General features: G+C 46.4%; 1 protein-coding gene and 1 long non-coding RNA gene across 6 annotated transcripts in view; one reads left to right on the top strand and one right to left on the bottom strand.

The window, feature by feature from the left end:
* Positions 1-596, bottom strand: part of LOC147008400 (uncharacterized) — a 46095-nt gene extending 45499 nt beyond the window's left edge. Inside the window, exon 1 of the long non-coding RNA XR_015053444.1 lies at positions 272-596. This is a non-coding gene — a long non-coding RNA (uncharacterized LOC147008400). The remainder of the gene's footprint in view (positions 1-271) is intronic.
* Positions 597-1015: 419 nt separating this feature from the next.
* LOC147008399 (uncharacterized) lies at positions 1016-9781 on the top strand. Of its 5 annotated transcripts, XM_085865057.1 has the most exons (7): positions 1018-1164; positions 1983-2129; positions 3577-3762; positions 4506-4591; positions 5279-5417; positions 7067-7148; positions 9227-9781. In XM_085865057.1, exons 2-6 carry the CDS (start codon positions 2099-2101, stop codon positions 7108-7110), a joined length of 486 nt encoding a protein of 161 aa, XP_085721183.1. In that variant the 5' UTR covers positions 1018-1164; positions 1983-2098; the 3' UTR covers positions 7111-7148; positions 9227-9781. The 5 variants fall into 5 exon arrangements, 2 of the variants coding, with proteins under 2 accessions (XP_085721182.1, XP_085721183.1); XM_085865056.1 differs by lacking the exon at positions 7067-7148 and having other exon boundaries at positions 1017-1164; XR_015053421.1 differs by lacking the exons at positions 1018-1164; positions 1983-2129 and adding an exon at positions 3978-4247 and having other exon boundaries at positions 2508-3762.
* Positions 9782-15374: the final 5593 nt, after the last annotated feature.

The raw sequence follows: 15374 nt of genomic DNA, 5'->3' as shown, positions 1-15374 counted from the left end.
ATTGGATAACGGTGTAACATTTGGTTATGTTCAGGATCACCAAGACTAACCAAACGTGATTCACCGAGACTCGTTATTTAAACACCACACGAAGGGGAAAACGGTCTAAAGAGAAACGAGGAACCGAGGAGGGAAATACAAAATGGCGGTTACAGCGTCTCGTCACCCTCACACAAGGGATCTTTGATACAGGGGAACATTTCACCCATCGAGCCTGTAATATATTAACACCAGGTCTAAACAATCGATAATTTTATCGGTTTAATCTGACTGGGGAAGGTGGAGAGGGGAGAACATGGCGACAGGAACAGAGACATCCGTTTGGGACAAGTCTGACCGTAACGAGCCCTCTCAGCATCCTGCATCTTCACCGGGATGTCCCAGGAGGTGTGAACGAGGCCGATGGACTGAACGTGCCCGTTCCATGGTCCGTGTCTCTCGTGGACCCTTCGTTGAACACGACACGACCCTCACCTCACGGCTCCGTTCCCAATGTGCACCTCCGCTCTCATTGGCCCACGTGACCAGCGCTGGCCACGCCCTTTTACACAACTCGTGCCGTCTCACTCACTCGTTCGCGCTGGCCACGCCCTCCCGTCCTGATATCAATCCGCGACGGAGAACGGGAGGGTGAGAGGAGGGAGGGAGGGAGGACAAGATGAAGGAATATCAGTGAGAGGGAAAGAGGATCGAGGAATTCTCTCACAAGGAACTTCACCCAATCGTCCATGATGTCCTTCAATCCTCTCAGTTAAACATAAATAGATAATTCGAGTCTCCTGATCCGGATCATCACCAAAACCGAATCATTTCGTCCTTGTCACACACCCAACCACTCATGGTTCCACACATGTCCGAGATATGGTTGCGGACACACGGACGCACGCACGCACGAGGTTCGGACTCAGTCCAACGGATGATAATAATTAATCATTAGAGTTATCTTTCAATACGAGGAGATTCGGTTCATCAAAGCCGTTGCTATGGTTACCAACCTGTGGTTCTGTGTCCGTGCTCGATATTTATATAATTGTGAGGAAACAGGCTCGCGAGCTCCATGTGCCGGACTCGGGGCGGGAATCGAACTGCGCATGCGCGCGATGACGTCACGCACTCCCAACGAGAAGCTCCGCCCCTCGACCTCGAGATTCTCTTCACCCAGCGGTGAGTGATTCCTCCATTCCTCCATTCCTGATGTCCCTACTTCCCTCATGTTGTTAGATTTGATTACAAATGGTGGACAAACAGTAAAAGGAGACAAAGAGGTCACGTGTCGTATGTCGTTACAATTAAATTGAAGTGAAATCGTGACGTAAAACCAATATGGCCGCCGAGTTCGGGATGGGAGATGAACTCGTGTAACATGGGGTCTCGTGGTGGTTCATGTGTCCTGTAAGGATGAGATAAACACCATTGGGGTCATCGCTCCACATTGGGAATACGGGGATGAGGGAACATGTTCGGGATTGAAACAAAACACGTGGTGTGGTTGATACAGAGATCACGTGGTGTGGTGGTTACAGAGATCACGTGGTGTGGTTGTTGCAGAGATCACGTTGTCTGGTTATTACAGAGATCACGTGGTGTGGTTGATACAGAGATCACGTGGTGTGGTTGTTGCAGAGATCACGTTGTCTGGTTATTACAGATACCACGTGATGTGGTTGATACAGAGATCACGTGGTGTGGTTGATACAGAGATCACGTGGTGTGGTTGATACAGAGATCACGTGGTGTGGTTGATACAGAGATCACGTCAGATACCACGTGCTGTGGTTGTTGCAGAGATCACGTTGTCTGGTTATTACAGAGATCACGTGGTGTGGTTGATACAGAGATCACGTGGTGTGGTTGTTGCAGAGATCACGTTGTCTGGTTATTACAGATACCACGTGATGTGGTTGATACAGAGATCACGTGGTGTGGTTGATACAGATACCACGTGATGTGGTTGATACAGAGATGTGGTTTTCCTCCTCCAGGAGCTGGATGATCCCGTGATAAGTGAAGTCCCGGATCGTGATCGGACTTTCTCCGAGTATCGACCGCAGTCCTTGTTTCCCGGTGGTGTTGGGGGAGGTTCACCTGCCCTGTGAACATGGGAATGCTGCTGTTTCTGCTGCTCACAGGTAAGTTTTATTTCCTGTTATAATTTACCGTCCGACAGGTGTCCGACAGGTGTCCGACAGGTGTCCGACAGGGTGGTACAGCGGAAGCGCGCTCACCTTGGAGCTCTCCAGTCGGTGCTCGATTCCCGATTCACCTGTAAACCGTCCGATTGGTGATTCGTGAGCGGGGTGTTGCATCATCGTGCTTCGGACGCATGTTTAGCCGGCTGTCCATTCTGCTAACGTGAGTCGGTGGACGTAAAAGACCCCACGGTGTCTTTCGCCAAGAGCAGGTGAGCTATCACCGGCTCCCTGAAGAAATAATTTACTCTTGTGACCGGTTCAACGAACACTACTCGGACCAAATTGAAAATGCAGGTGAAACAGGCGCAGGTGAGATATACCACGGAGGTTTGTTTCACCTGCGCGGTCTGAACGCTCGAGGACATGTTTATTTATTTATTCGGTTTTTATTTATTTATTTGGAGGGTCGGGCTGGTGGGGGGGGGAGTGGATAGTCCTGGTCTACGAACTCATTCAAACAACGACTCGTCCTCTGAACATTCAGAGCCTTCAGGAAGGATTCTCACCCCTCGACTGTTGTCACATTTTGTTGTTACGACCTGAACTTAAAATGGATTAAATTTAAATGTCTTTGTCACCGATCTCCACGAAATACCCCATCAAGTCAAAGTGAAAACATGTCTTAGAAATGTCTACAAATTAATTAAAAGTAAAAATCTGAAATGTCTCGAGTCAGTAAGTATTCAACCCCCTTTGTTACGACGCTCCAAATTGAGCTCAGGTGTAATACAACTTCCTTTGTTCATCCTTGAGATGTCTCCACAACTTGATTGGAGTCCACCTGTGGCCAATTAAATCGATTGGACATGATTTAGAGAGACGCACACCTTTCTGGATGAGGTCCCACAGTTGACGGTGTGGTTGTTGGGGATAGGGTTAGGGTTAGGTTAGGATAGCGTCAAAATCAGCACTCATTAAGGGGTCTACGGGTGGGCCGGGGTTCGAACCCCCCCCCCCCCAAAATGGGTTTATCACCCGTGATGGACCAAAGTTTGTTCACGACGTCAAATAATTCAGGGTCCGAGGAGGTCTGCGGGGGGTTTGAGTGACTTGCTCGTGATCCAGGTGAGCGTTCCGACAGGTGGTCCTCCGTTTAATGAACTTGTAAAAATTTCTCAAAACATGTTTTCTCTTTGTCATTTTGGGGAATTTTGTGCAGATTCGGTGACGAAAAAATAATCTCAATTTAATCCATTTTAAATTCAGGCTGAAACACAACAAAATGGGACAACAGTCGAGGGGTGTGAATCCTTCCTTGTTCATTACAGAGAGACTCGACTGTAGAACTTATTACTCTCCGCTGTATAAAGTATAAAGTTTGTTTGATTTGTGTCTCGAGCGACGGTGTGCTCGTGCAGACAACCTGTGTGCACCTGTTGTGCAGTGACACTCTGTGCTGGGCAGACTACGGACAACAGGAATTGGACAAGAATCAAAAAAGTATCAACGACAACACCAACAACTTTAATCGGCCCCATCGAGAGGATCTCAATCATCCCGGACAACACCACGGGTTCCAATTCGACAGGTGTGGGCTCTCTGCCTGGAATTGCCACCTCGATTCTGAAAAGTGAGGGCCTGCCTGTGACGTCACACAACGATTATTATCAACCCTGATTGTCACCCCACCCGGGAGGAAACCCGTTAACATTCTCAAGAGAGTTGTGTTGATTTGTGTTTTTGTTACCCCGACGTTTATCTCTGTAAATAGGAGGGGTTTTCAAATTGTTTTTTTATTTATTTTTATTTCAAGTTCAATTTAAATTCTGTTTTCACCTTTCGCAGTCACCCAGGTTGATTCACACTCGGGTCGCATCAAGATTTGTGAAATTTGAATGTTTCGTATCCTCGGTCTGCGTGGAATGCGTTGCACCGAGGGGGAGGATCATCGCATCTGATCATCGCAGGCTTCCATCGCCATCCATGCCTCCTCACGAGGCTGTCTTAAGTTCTATTCGATTCCTGTTTTCCCTTTTGGGACCTTCTGGTGGAGCTAAAGTCTTCACGCCGATCATTTTCGTTAAATCCGAGCAGAACAAGGATCAACCTCATTTGGTAATCGGCTTTCATTCAACGTCGGGGTCATTCAAGGTGTTCATCTTGTTAATTTCAGGGGGGGGGGTTTCTGTATTTTGAACTGATTTGAAACTTTCCAGTGAAATCCCTTTTAACCCCTTCGATCCTTGCTGTTCCACATTGTGAAGGTGACATTGTGGTGACAGTTCTTTTTCATCAATACCTTCGGTACACAAAATGTAAATGTCCATCATCATGAAGAGCTGATTTGTGTTTATTCATTTTCTTTTCTTGCAGAACTACTTCTGATTATCGCCCTGATCACCTTTCTCGTCCCCATCCTCAGCATCATCGCAGCTGCTCTTGTCATATGGGCGCTGTTCGTAAGGATTTGTTTGCATCTCATTGGGAACATGGTGTATATTTCTCTGGGAGTGGAAAGGTTTGGACCCGACGTTGGGAAAGCTTTTCGGTGACGCATTCAAACAAAAACCCCGAACCATGATCATAACTTTTGGCTCTCTTCATGACTCCAACGTCGTTCGGCGCGTCCGTCATCATGGTCAAAAGTTGGCTTTGGGAATGTAGCGCAGGCAGGATGGGCCGAATGACCTTTTTCTTCATCGACGTTTCTCTCCAACATTCAGTGCGGCTCATCCTTTCAGCAATAGCAACGCATCGGTCTCTCGTGATGCTTGAGATAGGTCTCCCATCATTCCCACGAGAAACGACTGAACCGTCAACCGGCGAGGTTTGATGCCCTCATGACTGGGCCCGAGGACTTGACTTAGAAAACGATTTCTCTAAAGAAACAACATGTGCTCCGTGGCCAAAATTATTTGTTTCTTCCCCATGATGTCCTTATACCTGAACTCCCTGATGATACCTGAGCTTCACTTTGCTGTCAGTGGAGTGGCCTACCTCGTTCTGTGGAAGGGGGCAAGTTGGGAAGGGCGGGGGGAGGGTGGGGGTATGAATTGTGCACATTATGATGTAAGCGTGACACCTGTCTCAAAAGGTGCGTGGTTTTGGGCTCACGAGGCTGGACTAAGAGGACCATTCCTTCACAGAAAAATGAAGACAATGATGATCCCAATGAAACGATGGTGGAGTTGAATGCGATTGGGAACACTCCTTCACACGAAAATAGAGAAAGCGGTCATCATCATCGAGTGGTGCACGTGGAGGATGTTCAAATGGCACATGCAGGTATGACGTTTTATATGCTTAACTTTTGCCCAGGTATCGAGTTTGTGGATAGATGGGCAGACAGAATGGGGGACATGGTGGGAGGACAACGAACGGATGATCCATGGCACAAGGAAGGGAAAATGGAGTGGATGGGTCTCACTGGGTTTCGTTTGACTCAGTTGTGGAAATGGCAGACAGCTTGAGGGGAAGATGAGGAACGGACTTGAAATGCTGGAGGGAATAGGTCGAGACAACTGATTCAGGAAGGGAGTTCCACAGGTGAGAAAAGTGGGGCAGAAAGGAGTAGAGGTGGGCATTGGGTTGAGTATTTAGGAGGATAATGAGGAAAGGGTTTTTTTTTAAAAAATACAAGATGAAGACTCATGGAAGAGCGAGGTGATGAACTAGAAGATTACGGCTCAGGATGAGGAGATGCAAGATGGTGGTGCACGGCCTGCTCGAAGTCCTGCAGGGGGGAGAAAGAGATGTATCTGCCATCAGAAGGTGGTTTCATAGACAAGAGAAACAAGAAGTGGAGAAGCTGAGGTGGTGCTGTCAGCCTATCACTGACATTGTACAATTGTCGCCTGGATTGTAGAAGTTTAACCAGGAGGGAGAGACAGAGAGAGAGAGAGAGAGAGAGAGAGAGAGAGAGAGAGAGAGAGAGAGAGAGAGAGAGAGAGAGAGAGAGAGAAAGAGGGAAACAAAGAAAAAGATAGAGAGACAGAAATAGAAAGATAGAGACAGAAAGAGAAAGATAGAGACAGAGAGAAAGGGAGAGAGAGAGAGAGAGATAAAGATAGAGAAAGGGAGAGAGAGATAGAGACAGAGAGAGAGAGAGAGAGAGAGAGAGAGAGAGAGAGAGAGAGAGAGAGAGAGAGAGAGAGAGAGAGATAGATGTGATGCTGGAGTGCCAGCCCGTAGGGGAGAGTGGTGCTCCATATTGAGAAATGGAGAAAGACCTTGTTGGCTGTGGGTAGTTCTTATTTATTGGAGAAACTTTGTGCCAGAAACCTTATCATCACATCACCTGTCATCCATTAGGGTTTTGCCAACTTGCACTGAGCTGTCTTGCCCTGGTTCAAATCCTGACCCATTTGTAAACCACCATCCTGGTCTTTCTCACGTAGGACGAGGTATCGATGTTTACCGCCGTCCCTCAGACGGACCATAACCGGAGGGCCCGCCTGATGGCATTGGTCATTGGTGGACGTTAACCATTTGACAGTCTTCCGCGTAGAGTCGGTGAGTTATCACCAGAACACTGAACCAATTACAAATTCAGGAAGTCGTCGGGGATGAAACCACCGTTTGGGAGTCGGGGGTGAAAAGCCTTCCTCATCCACCATGTCACTCGTTCACCTCGATGAGATCACCAAGGTGGAGTCGAAGCTGACATGTACCCATCAAGTTCAAGGTAATTTATAATGTGATGCACGTGCGGTGGATACATCTTGTGCTACATCCAATGTATGGATACATGTATGTTGGATACATCCACCACTCCATGTTGGATTATGAAATACAATTCTTACAAATCTCTCGTTCATTCAATCGTTCTCTTCTCAAACCATGTTTTGCTTTCTCTTTCCTCCCTCGTTTGTCCTCAACATCATCCCGAACCAATTTGTCCTCCTCGCCACTCTCATCCCATTGATCCCCATCAGATCACATTCCTCTCCTGCAGCCAATGTCGGAGAGCATGAACTAGATCTCGGACACCTTGATCATAACGGCAAAATCATCCAGGTTTGGACATTCCATTTTTCTTGACTCGTTCTTTTTCTCCTCAAACAAACAGCTCTCGAAGCCCTATTACTGAAAAATACACAGTGTACGGAATGGCCAAACGACCATTCCTCTTGGCCAACGGCCTCGCCTGGAAGGCCCACGAAAATAAATTGCACAAACGTCCCACGTGGCCTTCAACATCCCACACACGTGACTTCGATTAAACTTGACCACAACCTTCATCACCCGTGATGTACCAAAGTTTGTTCAGGAAATCAAAAAATTGAGGGTCGAAGGAGGTCTGCGGGGGGGTTTGAGTGACTGTTGCTCCTGATCCAGGTGAGGTTTTGTCTTTGTCATTCTGGGGTATTTTGTGTCGATTGGTGACAATTTTTATTTTTTTTAATTCAGGCTGTGACACAACAAAATGTGACAAAAGTCGAGGGGTGTGAATCCTTTGTGAAAGCACTGTAATTAGCCCTTCCATTGTCGTGCCAAACCTGCCACGTCCAGGCATCGCAGACACTGGACAAGAACAAAAATGATCGATTCCGAAGGATAAAACACCAAACAAATAGGTCAAAAGGGATAACGGTTTCAGAAACAAACATTAGGATAGGTTGGACATGTCTTTCTAAAATAATAAATGTCAGTGTGTCAGTGTGTCTCCTCCATAACTCCAAAACCATGAAACCGAGCAGCCTGAAACTTTGCATGCGTACTTAGGGACCTCCAAGGGAGTGAATGAGTGAAAACTGGGTGTTTGGGTTAATTTAAACACCTCCACCATGCTCTCCCTTGCTTGGATCTTAATTCGCCATGTTTTTTGGCCTGCTCAACAATGCCTTGACTTGGAACAGGCCACAACGGTTTCTCAATGATTAAAAAAAATATTCTTATCTTCACTCATCTTCTCAAATGCCTGGTCATCTTGCCTACGAATCGCTGGACACGTTGCAATGCTTATAAACGCCCGGAGACGCCAGAGTTAGTAACTTTATTTCATTTCCGCACATGTCATAACCTCGAGAATCTCTTAAACTAAGCCAAATTTCAAAATTTAAACCTCTTGATTGACCTCGGCAGCAGTCCTGACTGATAAAAATGTTCATTTGTCCAATTCAGACTTTTGTTTGACATTCCGGGCGTCTCTGGGTGCACGGTGTTTAAGATGACCGATTGGCGATCGCTAATCACTTACCAAGCCTGCTGTTCTTTATCAACTGTTTCAATGGAGTTTTTGCTTGAGTGCTTAAGCCACTTTGGTGAGTGCTCTACAAGCTGCTTGGTTTTTCAAAGGGACGTCAGAACAAACGGGGTGCAAAGGGGGAGGGGGCATTGAGGAGAGGGTGGTGAGGGGAGGGGTTACAGCACTTGATGCATGGGTAAATTTGTCTTCCTTTCCTTCTCCTTCCCGCCAAAAATGGAGGGGCCTGTCAAAGAGAGGGGGGGAATAATAACCAGAGAGAGCTGGGATATCGTGTGAGGGAAATATAGCAATTTTTGGCAAGCAGGATGACTAATTGGTCCGTCAGCGAAGCGACGGGGAGGCTCTGCTTGTCTTCTATATGAAAGTGAATGAGACGATTGTTCGTTTGTCTGTGACGCTACTCCTCTGAGTCCCCAAGGTTCACTTATTTATTTATTTTAAACCACGATACATCTCACTAGGGGGTTTAAACAGTCATTTTCTCACAATTCATGACTTACAAACACACGAGCCACCAGTTGTCACAGGGAAGAGGTGCGAGGAGGCACGGGGAGGGGTTTGGATGATGGAGGGGATGGGGTGTGAGGAGGTACCCGGCGTTGCCTAGCAATGTCAGGTACCTTTGCTCGTCCATAACATGAAAGCGACGCACGTCTAGTAACATTTAATGACTTCACACTTATTCTACAACGTTCAATTGAAGAAATAACTAAACTATATTAATCTCCGTCACTGAAGCAGGTCATGTTTTCACCCGTGTCTCTTTGTCACACAACCATTGATGTTTGTCACACAAATTGTGACGTTTTCGTGTTTGTGGAATTATTTTAATAATTGTAATCATTATGACGTCACTACCCCCTCCCCAATTCTGTTTTCTTATCAGAATGCTCATCATCGTTGAGCCGGACGACATCACAGCAGGAGAGTGAAACGAACCAAGCTTGCATGTCTCGTCTGTTCAACCACAAAAACCGACCAACAACTCTGATCCGAGACTTGGTCACAACACTTGGAAACACTGGGATATTCTTTGGCCTTCCTGGGATATTACACGGAAAGCCTTAAGTGTTGACGTTTTGAAAATTAATGTGAAATGTTCGAATTGTTTACCTTCTTCGTTATACACCTTTGGGCCTACGGAAGACCTTTTCTTCTTCGTCTTTCATCGATACTGTGGACAGTTTTTAGTGGTTGTTCTGCAGTTCGATTGTTAACTGTTTCATTGGGTTTTTTTGTTGTTGGTGTTTTTGCGATGATCTTGAGGTGGAGGATGTACAAGACCTTTTTAGACACAAGATGTACAAACTGTCGTCCTGGAAACCCTCCACAGAGCACTTTTCGATCATCGACATTTGCGATGTGAATTCTCACCCCTACCTGTCTTATCACCTGTTACCTGTTTTCATGAAATGCTTTGCCTTTGCCCAACTTTGTGAAATAGAGTTTTTTTCTCCAAAAGAAAGCCTGTGTGGTGTGTTTCGTAATTCAGTTCTCAAGATTTATTGGATGGTGGAACAACAGGGGGGATTGAGAAGTCCAACGATCGAGAATCTGGGCCAAGGGATCATCTTTAGTGGGAAGGGAGTATTTAGATATGCACTATACAGGTTGATAGACTCGTGGATCGAAGAGCAGAACGACAGGGAGAACGGGATGACGGACAAAATGGTGTCAAAGGAGAGCAATGGGACAACAACCGATGGATCATCCACAGCACCCGAGGGTGGGTCGGAAGGGAACTCAAGGAGAATGGTGAGAACAGGGTATCGATGTGTGTACTGATGCTCGGTAGTGGGAATGAGAGAGACCATGAGGTGGTGGTCTTCTGCAGTAGACGTGAGTACCTGGAGGGAAGAGCTCGGGTCCAACAGACTCAGGAAGACAGTTCCATGGGGTAAGAACGTCATCCATCTCCTCTTGCTTTGAAGAACGAGAAAGAAAGGGGGGAGAGAGAGTTGGGGTTTGGGGTGACAGAAAGGGGATGGTACTTTCAGTCCTTTTTAGTCCCTTTTGACACTTTACACCCTTCAGACTCCAACTTCTATTGGAATGTACCCTTTGTACCTTCAAACCCATTAGACTGCTGGACCTTTGAAGACCCTTCAGACATTTACATCCTTTTCATCTCTTTTTAGACCTTAACTACTTGTGGAACATACCCTTAGACCCCTTATGACCCGTTAAACCCATGTAGACCCTTTACACTTCTTGGACTCTTTAAACCCTAACTACTAATGGAACATACCCTTTCAATACCATCAACCTTTAGACCCCTAAAGAGCCTTTAAAACGTGAGACCTTTGAATACCCTTTCGACAGGAACTACTTTTGGAACGTACCATCTAAAACTTGAGACCCCAAAGACCTTTTGACCCCTTCTGACCCTTTAAACCCCCTTTTTACCCTTTTGACCTTTATAGTCTTTTTAAAGACCCTTTTATGACTCTTTTGAGACTTTACACCCTTTAGACTTCTTAGATAGGGTCCAAAAGGGTCTTTGGGTCCTTTCACTGAACAAAATCTCATGGAACATTTTTGCTTGATTAAGGACCCGCTCGAATTAACATGTTCATATCTACTATGTTAAACCTCGTGTTGGATTAACGGTTAAGGTCGCTGGGTTAATATCTTTAGGTCCTTGAGTTTGAGCCTCTGTTGCGCTGTTAAATAACAACAGGTGGGTTGGCTCTTCCTGGTGGGTTCTCTTCTTCAACAAGTGGGTTCATCCTTCCGAGGTGGGCAAAATGAGAGCCAGCTTGCTGGTATCCTGTGTCGGAGTGGCGACCCGTCCAGGATTGTACCCATGAGCCAAGGAGACTGCTTAGGCCGCACAGATGCTCTGCACAGATATGGTCCCAATTGATGGATGGATTGGCTCTACACTCCTCACCGCAGCTCCATGGTAACGATAACAAATACGAACATCTTCCTCTTCTTTTAACACAAATCGGTACTTGGTGAACGGCACATCCACGACGGATGGGGAAAGGTGTTCACCTGAAATCAAGGTGCACGGTTTCAGGTCGTCGCGTTCACCTGGAAGAGCGATGGAGGTGCTGCAGCGCCTCGTTTGCGTCGGGACAGGGAAACCGTACTCCGACCGTGCCTCCGTCGATTGGACGAGCACGTATGACAAACAATGCCAACGTCACAATTGGAAAACAAATAATTATTTCAAACCAACACCTTTCATTTCTCTCTTTATTTATTTTATTTATTTTAACACCCACGGGTCCGAACAAGTGAAGGTTGTTTGTAACAGCAGTGGATCAGCAGTTCATTAACCAACTCTGAAAACTTGGACACTTTGCTATGAATTCCAATTTTAAGGCCTTCTTGGCATCAGGAAGAAATAAAAAGGATGAAGAAGACAGAAGAGGAATAAGAAAGGCTCAAATAATTTTTTTTTAATCTTAAACCACGTCAAAACAGGTGTTGGTGAAAGAAGTTCAAACTGTTAACAGAGTCATGTGATCAGCAATGGAGACACTTTCTTGGCTTCACAGTTAACTGAACTCCAAACTGGCACAAAAAAGGTGGGCACTTTTTAAGTGAAGAATCACTTAAAAAAAAATATTGAGTCGCCGGATTCGGATCTTCACCAAAATCGAACCAATCCTCCCTCATCACACACACGACCAGTCCACCGAGTTTCGTTTGAATCCGCCCAAGTGGGGGGGGTAAAGCGGTGCGCATGCGCACGAGCCTCTTGCGGATTGATATGCAGCGTGGAATAAAGTAGTTCCTAGTCCGCCATTTCACGTGCCTAGTTCCAATCGTTGAAGCTCGAGGTCTATTTTTTGGACCTAATGCATGTGGAGCTCGCCTGACCTTGTGAAACACCTGGCTTACTGTTTAGTCTTTAAGCTCGACCTTGCTTTCGTGCCTCTCAGAGTTTAGGATTAAATGGAGCTCGACGAAAATATCAAGACACGCACGGAACTATTTTATTCCACGCTGCATATCAACGCGCAAGGCTGTAAATACACCACAGCTCTGATGTGCCCGAGCACACAGCCACAATTAACGGCACACGGTGGCCAACTACTCTTTTGGAGACACGGCCACCTGGAAAGACGGGGTGCTCCGTGATGCAGCGCCACCTCGCTCACTGATGAGCCGAGTGATTATTTTTTGTTGTTGTTGTCGTTGTTGTTGACGTTCGAAATTAGACCAAAAGGTGAAACAGTAAGACGAACCGATGGGGTTACGTTGCTATGAAGCATTCTAAATGTTGAGAAAAAATAAACGCCGCGTTTGAGCATGTTTTCGACGTCATATTTACGGCACACTCCAAATATGGCAAACAAGAAGAAGAAGAACAGCGAGTCCGTCCTTCACGTTAAGCCACGCCCCAAACCCCTCGTCACTCACTCTAAGCTCCGCCCCTTTAGGATGCCGTCCGGTCTCGGGAGGGAAAGGACCCGCTACAAATCGATGTATCACACACGGAATCGCTCGTAATCCTGTGACGTGTGAAGTAAATATCGCAAAATGTCTCCCAAAAAGAGCGTTTCTGAGAGAACACGATGGGAAAACGAGAGTGAACGCGGTTTTTAACAGGCGTTTCTTATCCAATTCGACTCGCAAACGGACATTCTGTAAAACCTTCAGGAAAAAAAAAAGCGCGAATCGCCTCAGACTCCATGGACGCGCGAATATCCGTGAAGAAGAATCCCCCGGATGTTGCTTTTTTCCGATGATCTTTTCACAAACTCTCGAATATTTTAAGCAGGACGTCCTGTGGCACAGCATCGCAGTCGCAAAATGAAAAATGTTTTCGCTCGGCAATTCAAAAAGCGGGGAGTGTAAGTAAATATATTGTGATTATACACCGCCCAAACTGTCGAACGTGAGGACGTCATCATTACGTCATTGTATTCGTTTTTTAATGATTCGTTGATTCTTGTGGGCGTGGACCGGATGTGGTGAAATTATCACATTAATTAATTCTTATTTGCGAGTCGGGACAACCAACCATTCATCGATGGAGCCATTTAATTAATTATATATTCACGTGATTACGTCATCATTTCCATGGTTCGAATCCCCGACAGACCCCTCCTCGCGACATGAATTCCCCCACTTTCTATTGTCCGATGATAATACAGAGAATTCAGTGCACGTCATTGGTCGTTTGGACCAGTTGTGACTGCACTGCACCCTCAGTGCCATCGATCCTCATCCATCGTCCTCGCCAAGCCGAGCGAACAATGTGTCGTTAGGTTAGTTTTGTAACACAAGATTCCTCCTTTCTTCGACCCTCAATTGACCACCATTTTACATGCAGCCTGCACTTGCCGGTTGCATTGTTGCTGGGAGCGCGGGATGTGCCGCTGATGCAGTGCCCCCCCCCCTGTTTCCAGCAAACTATTTAAATCTTTGCTCTGCTATTAGTAGCCACGCTCTCATCCCATTCGGAGCCACGTTGAGTCGCTCGTTACGTGAAGTTTTATCAAGTTTGGTCGAGATTAAGCGTCTCGGCACATCGTCGCCAAAACTTGCGCCTTCTCGGCGTTGCGAGATCGCAGTTCCCACAAAAGGAGACATTAAAAAAAAAAAAAAAAGGTTTCAAGGGAGAAGAGGTACGACACAAACAATAGGGAGGGAAGACAATCGCTTTCAATACAATATCAACGCATAACTCTTTATCACGATTAAATTACCTCACCCTTGTGCGAATACATCCACTAAAGAAATAACTATTTCTAAACGACACAATCTTTACCCCTAAAAGCCATTCCCACAACCAAATATCGATATATTTAAATAAAGAAGAAATACGCGTCCAATCAAAGTGCAACTCGATCTACTCTGCTAATTAAATAATCAAGAGCAGACGAGGCGTCACTCGAGCGACGTTTCACCCGCTTCACGGCGGCCCTTCTCAGGCCGACACACCCCGCGTCTCGGCACGCATCCGCTTTCATTCCAGGAGTGAACCCTCGTTTCTGGTCACGTGCCGGTGTGCACGGTCAACGGAGGAATGCTTTCATGTCACCAAACCTGAATCACATGGACCTCGAATTGCGTCGTTGATGCTCCGCTCCGCTCTGGTGGTGGACCACCCTCTCGGCTGTTGACGTGCCGCGCCATCAGTATCAATGTGTCATTTGTTGGACGTCGTGTCGACAACACGGCTCCCATCAAAGTCAAATTTCGTCTGGATTGCAGACAATGACACGCCACGGCTGACTGTGTCACCTTTTCAAGGCGAACTGCTCCATCATGTTCGTCTAACCTTTTGTTTGAAATTCCATCCAGTTTCACTGATCAAGGATTGGTTAGTCTCTGCATGATGAATGGTAAACTACGACTGCTTTGTCAAAGGTTGATATGGGGTCCTTTAGTTTTAAAATGACAATAACAGATGGTGTGGAGAGACTTGCAGGCCACACCAATCCATGTACTGCTTACAACATTGCCAATCCTTTTGGAAGGGCCCAGGTAATATGGCAGTACATGGTGGCCAAGCACGTCTGGCTCCTTCCGAGCTGTTCATTTTGGTCCTTTCAGGGTAAGTAAGACAATATACTTTTGCTGTTTGTATTTTTGAACAGGACTACTCGAACTGATCTAATTTCTTCAATTGCATCAGATTTTGAATATGACGCAGTCCGTGCCCCTGCTGGCAAGGTCAATGTTACACTGCGTTTGTGAGTGATTGGGTTGCAGGAGTTAAAATCCAGGAATCTGATGGTTGTCAGACCACACTAGTTCTGTGACTTGCTGCAGGTATCATGTACACCTGTACTAACCTGTTTCATGGTCGGGTTGTCGGTGACTAAACCGTCTCCCCCACCAGGTTTGCTAGTGAGGAGGGTGTATGAATATGGACACCAAGCAGGATGAAGAACAAAACCTGTCAAAGGGTGGAGGAGCTCCTTGTGAGCCAACCGTCATCCATATCTAGTGCCCAACTTTGTCTGTGGACGTCCTCCCGCAATTGGGTTATTGTTAATGAGGAGGTTGGTGGCAGGATTTGCACTCCGGCCACCGAAAAACACTTCATTCTGCAAAACCCACAGACG

Source organism: Eptatretus burgeri, chromosome 19, assembly GCF_056783735.1.
Source record: "Eptatretus burgeri isolate ZD-2024b chromosome 19, Ebu_testis_v1, whole genome shotgun sequence".
NCBI classification, from domain to species: domain Eukaryota; kingdom Metazoa; phylum Chordata; class Myxini; order Myxiniformes; family Myxinidae; genus Eptatretus; species Eptatretus burgeri.
Note: the sequence above shows the minus strand (reverse complement) of the source record. Positions and strands in the feature narration are given on the sequence as shown.

Excerpts from the sequence above, each read along its gene's own strand:
- LOC147008399 (XM_085865056.1), top strand. The coding sequence starts at position 2,099 with ATGGGAATGCTGCTGTTTCTGCTGCTCACAG. Across the intron at positions 4,592-5,278 it reads TTGTCATATGGGCGCTGTTC|AAAAATGAAGACAATGATGA; the intron begins GTAAGGATTTGT and ends ATTCCTTCACAG. Across the intron at positions 5,418-9,226 it reads TGTTCAAATGGCACATGCAG|AATGCTCATCATCGTTGAGC; the intron begins GTATGACGTTTT and ends TTTTCTTATCAG.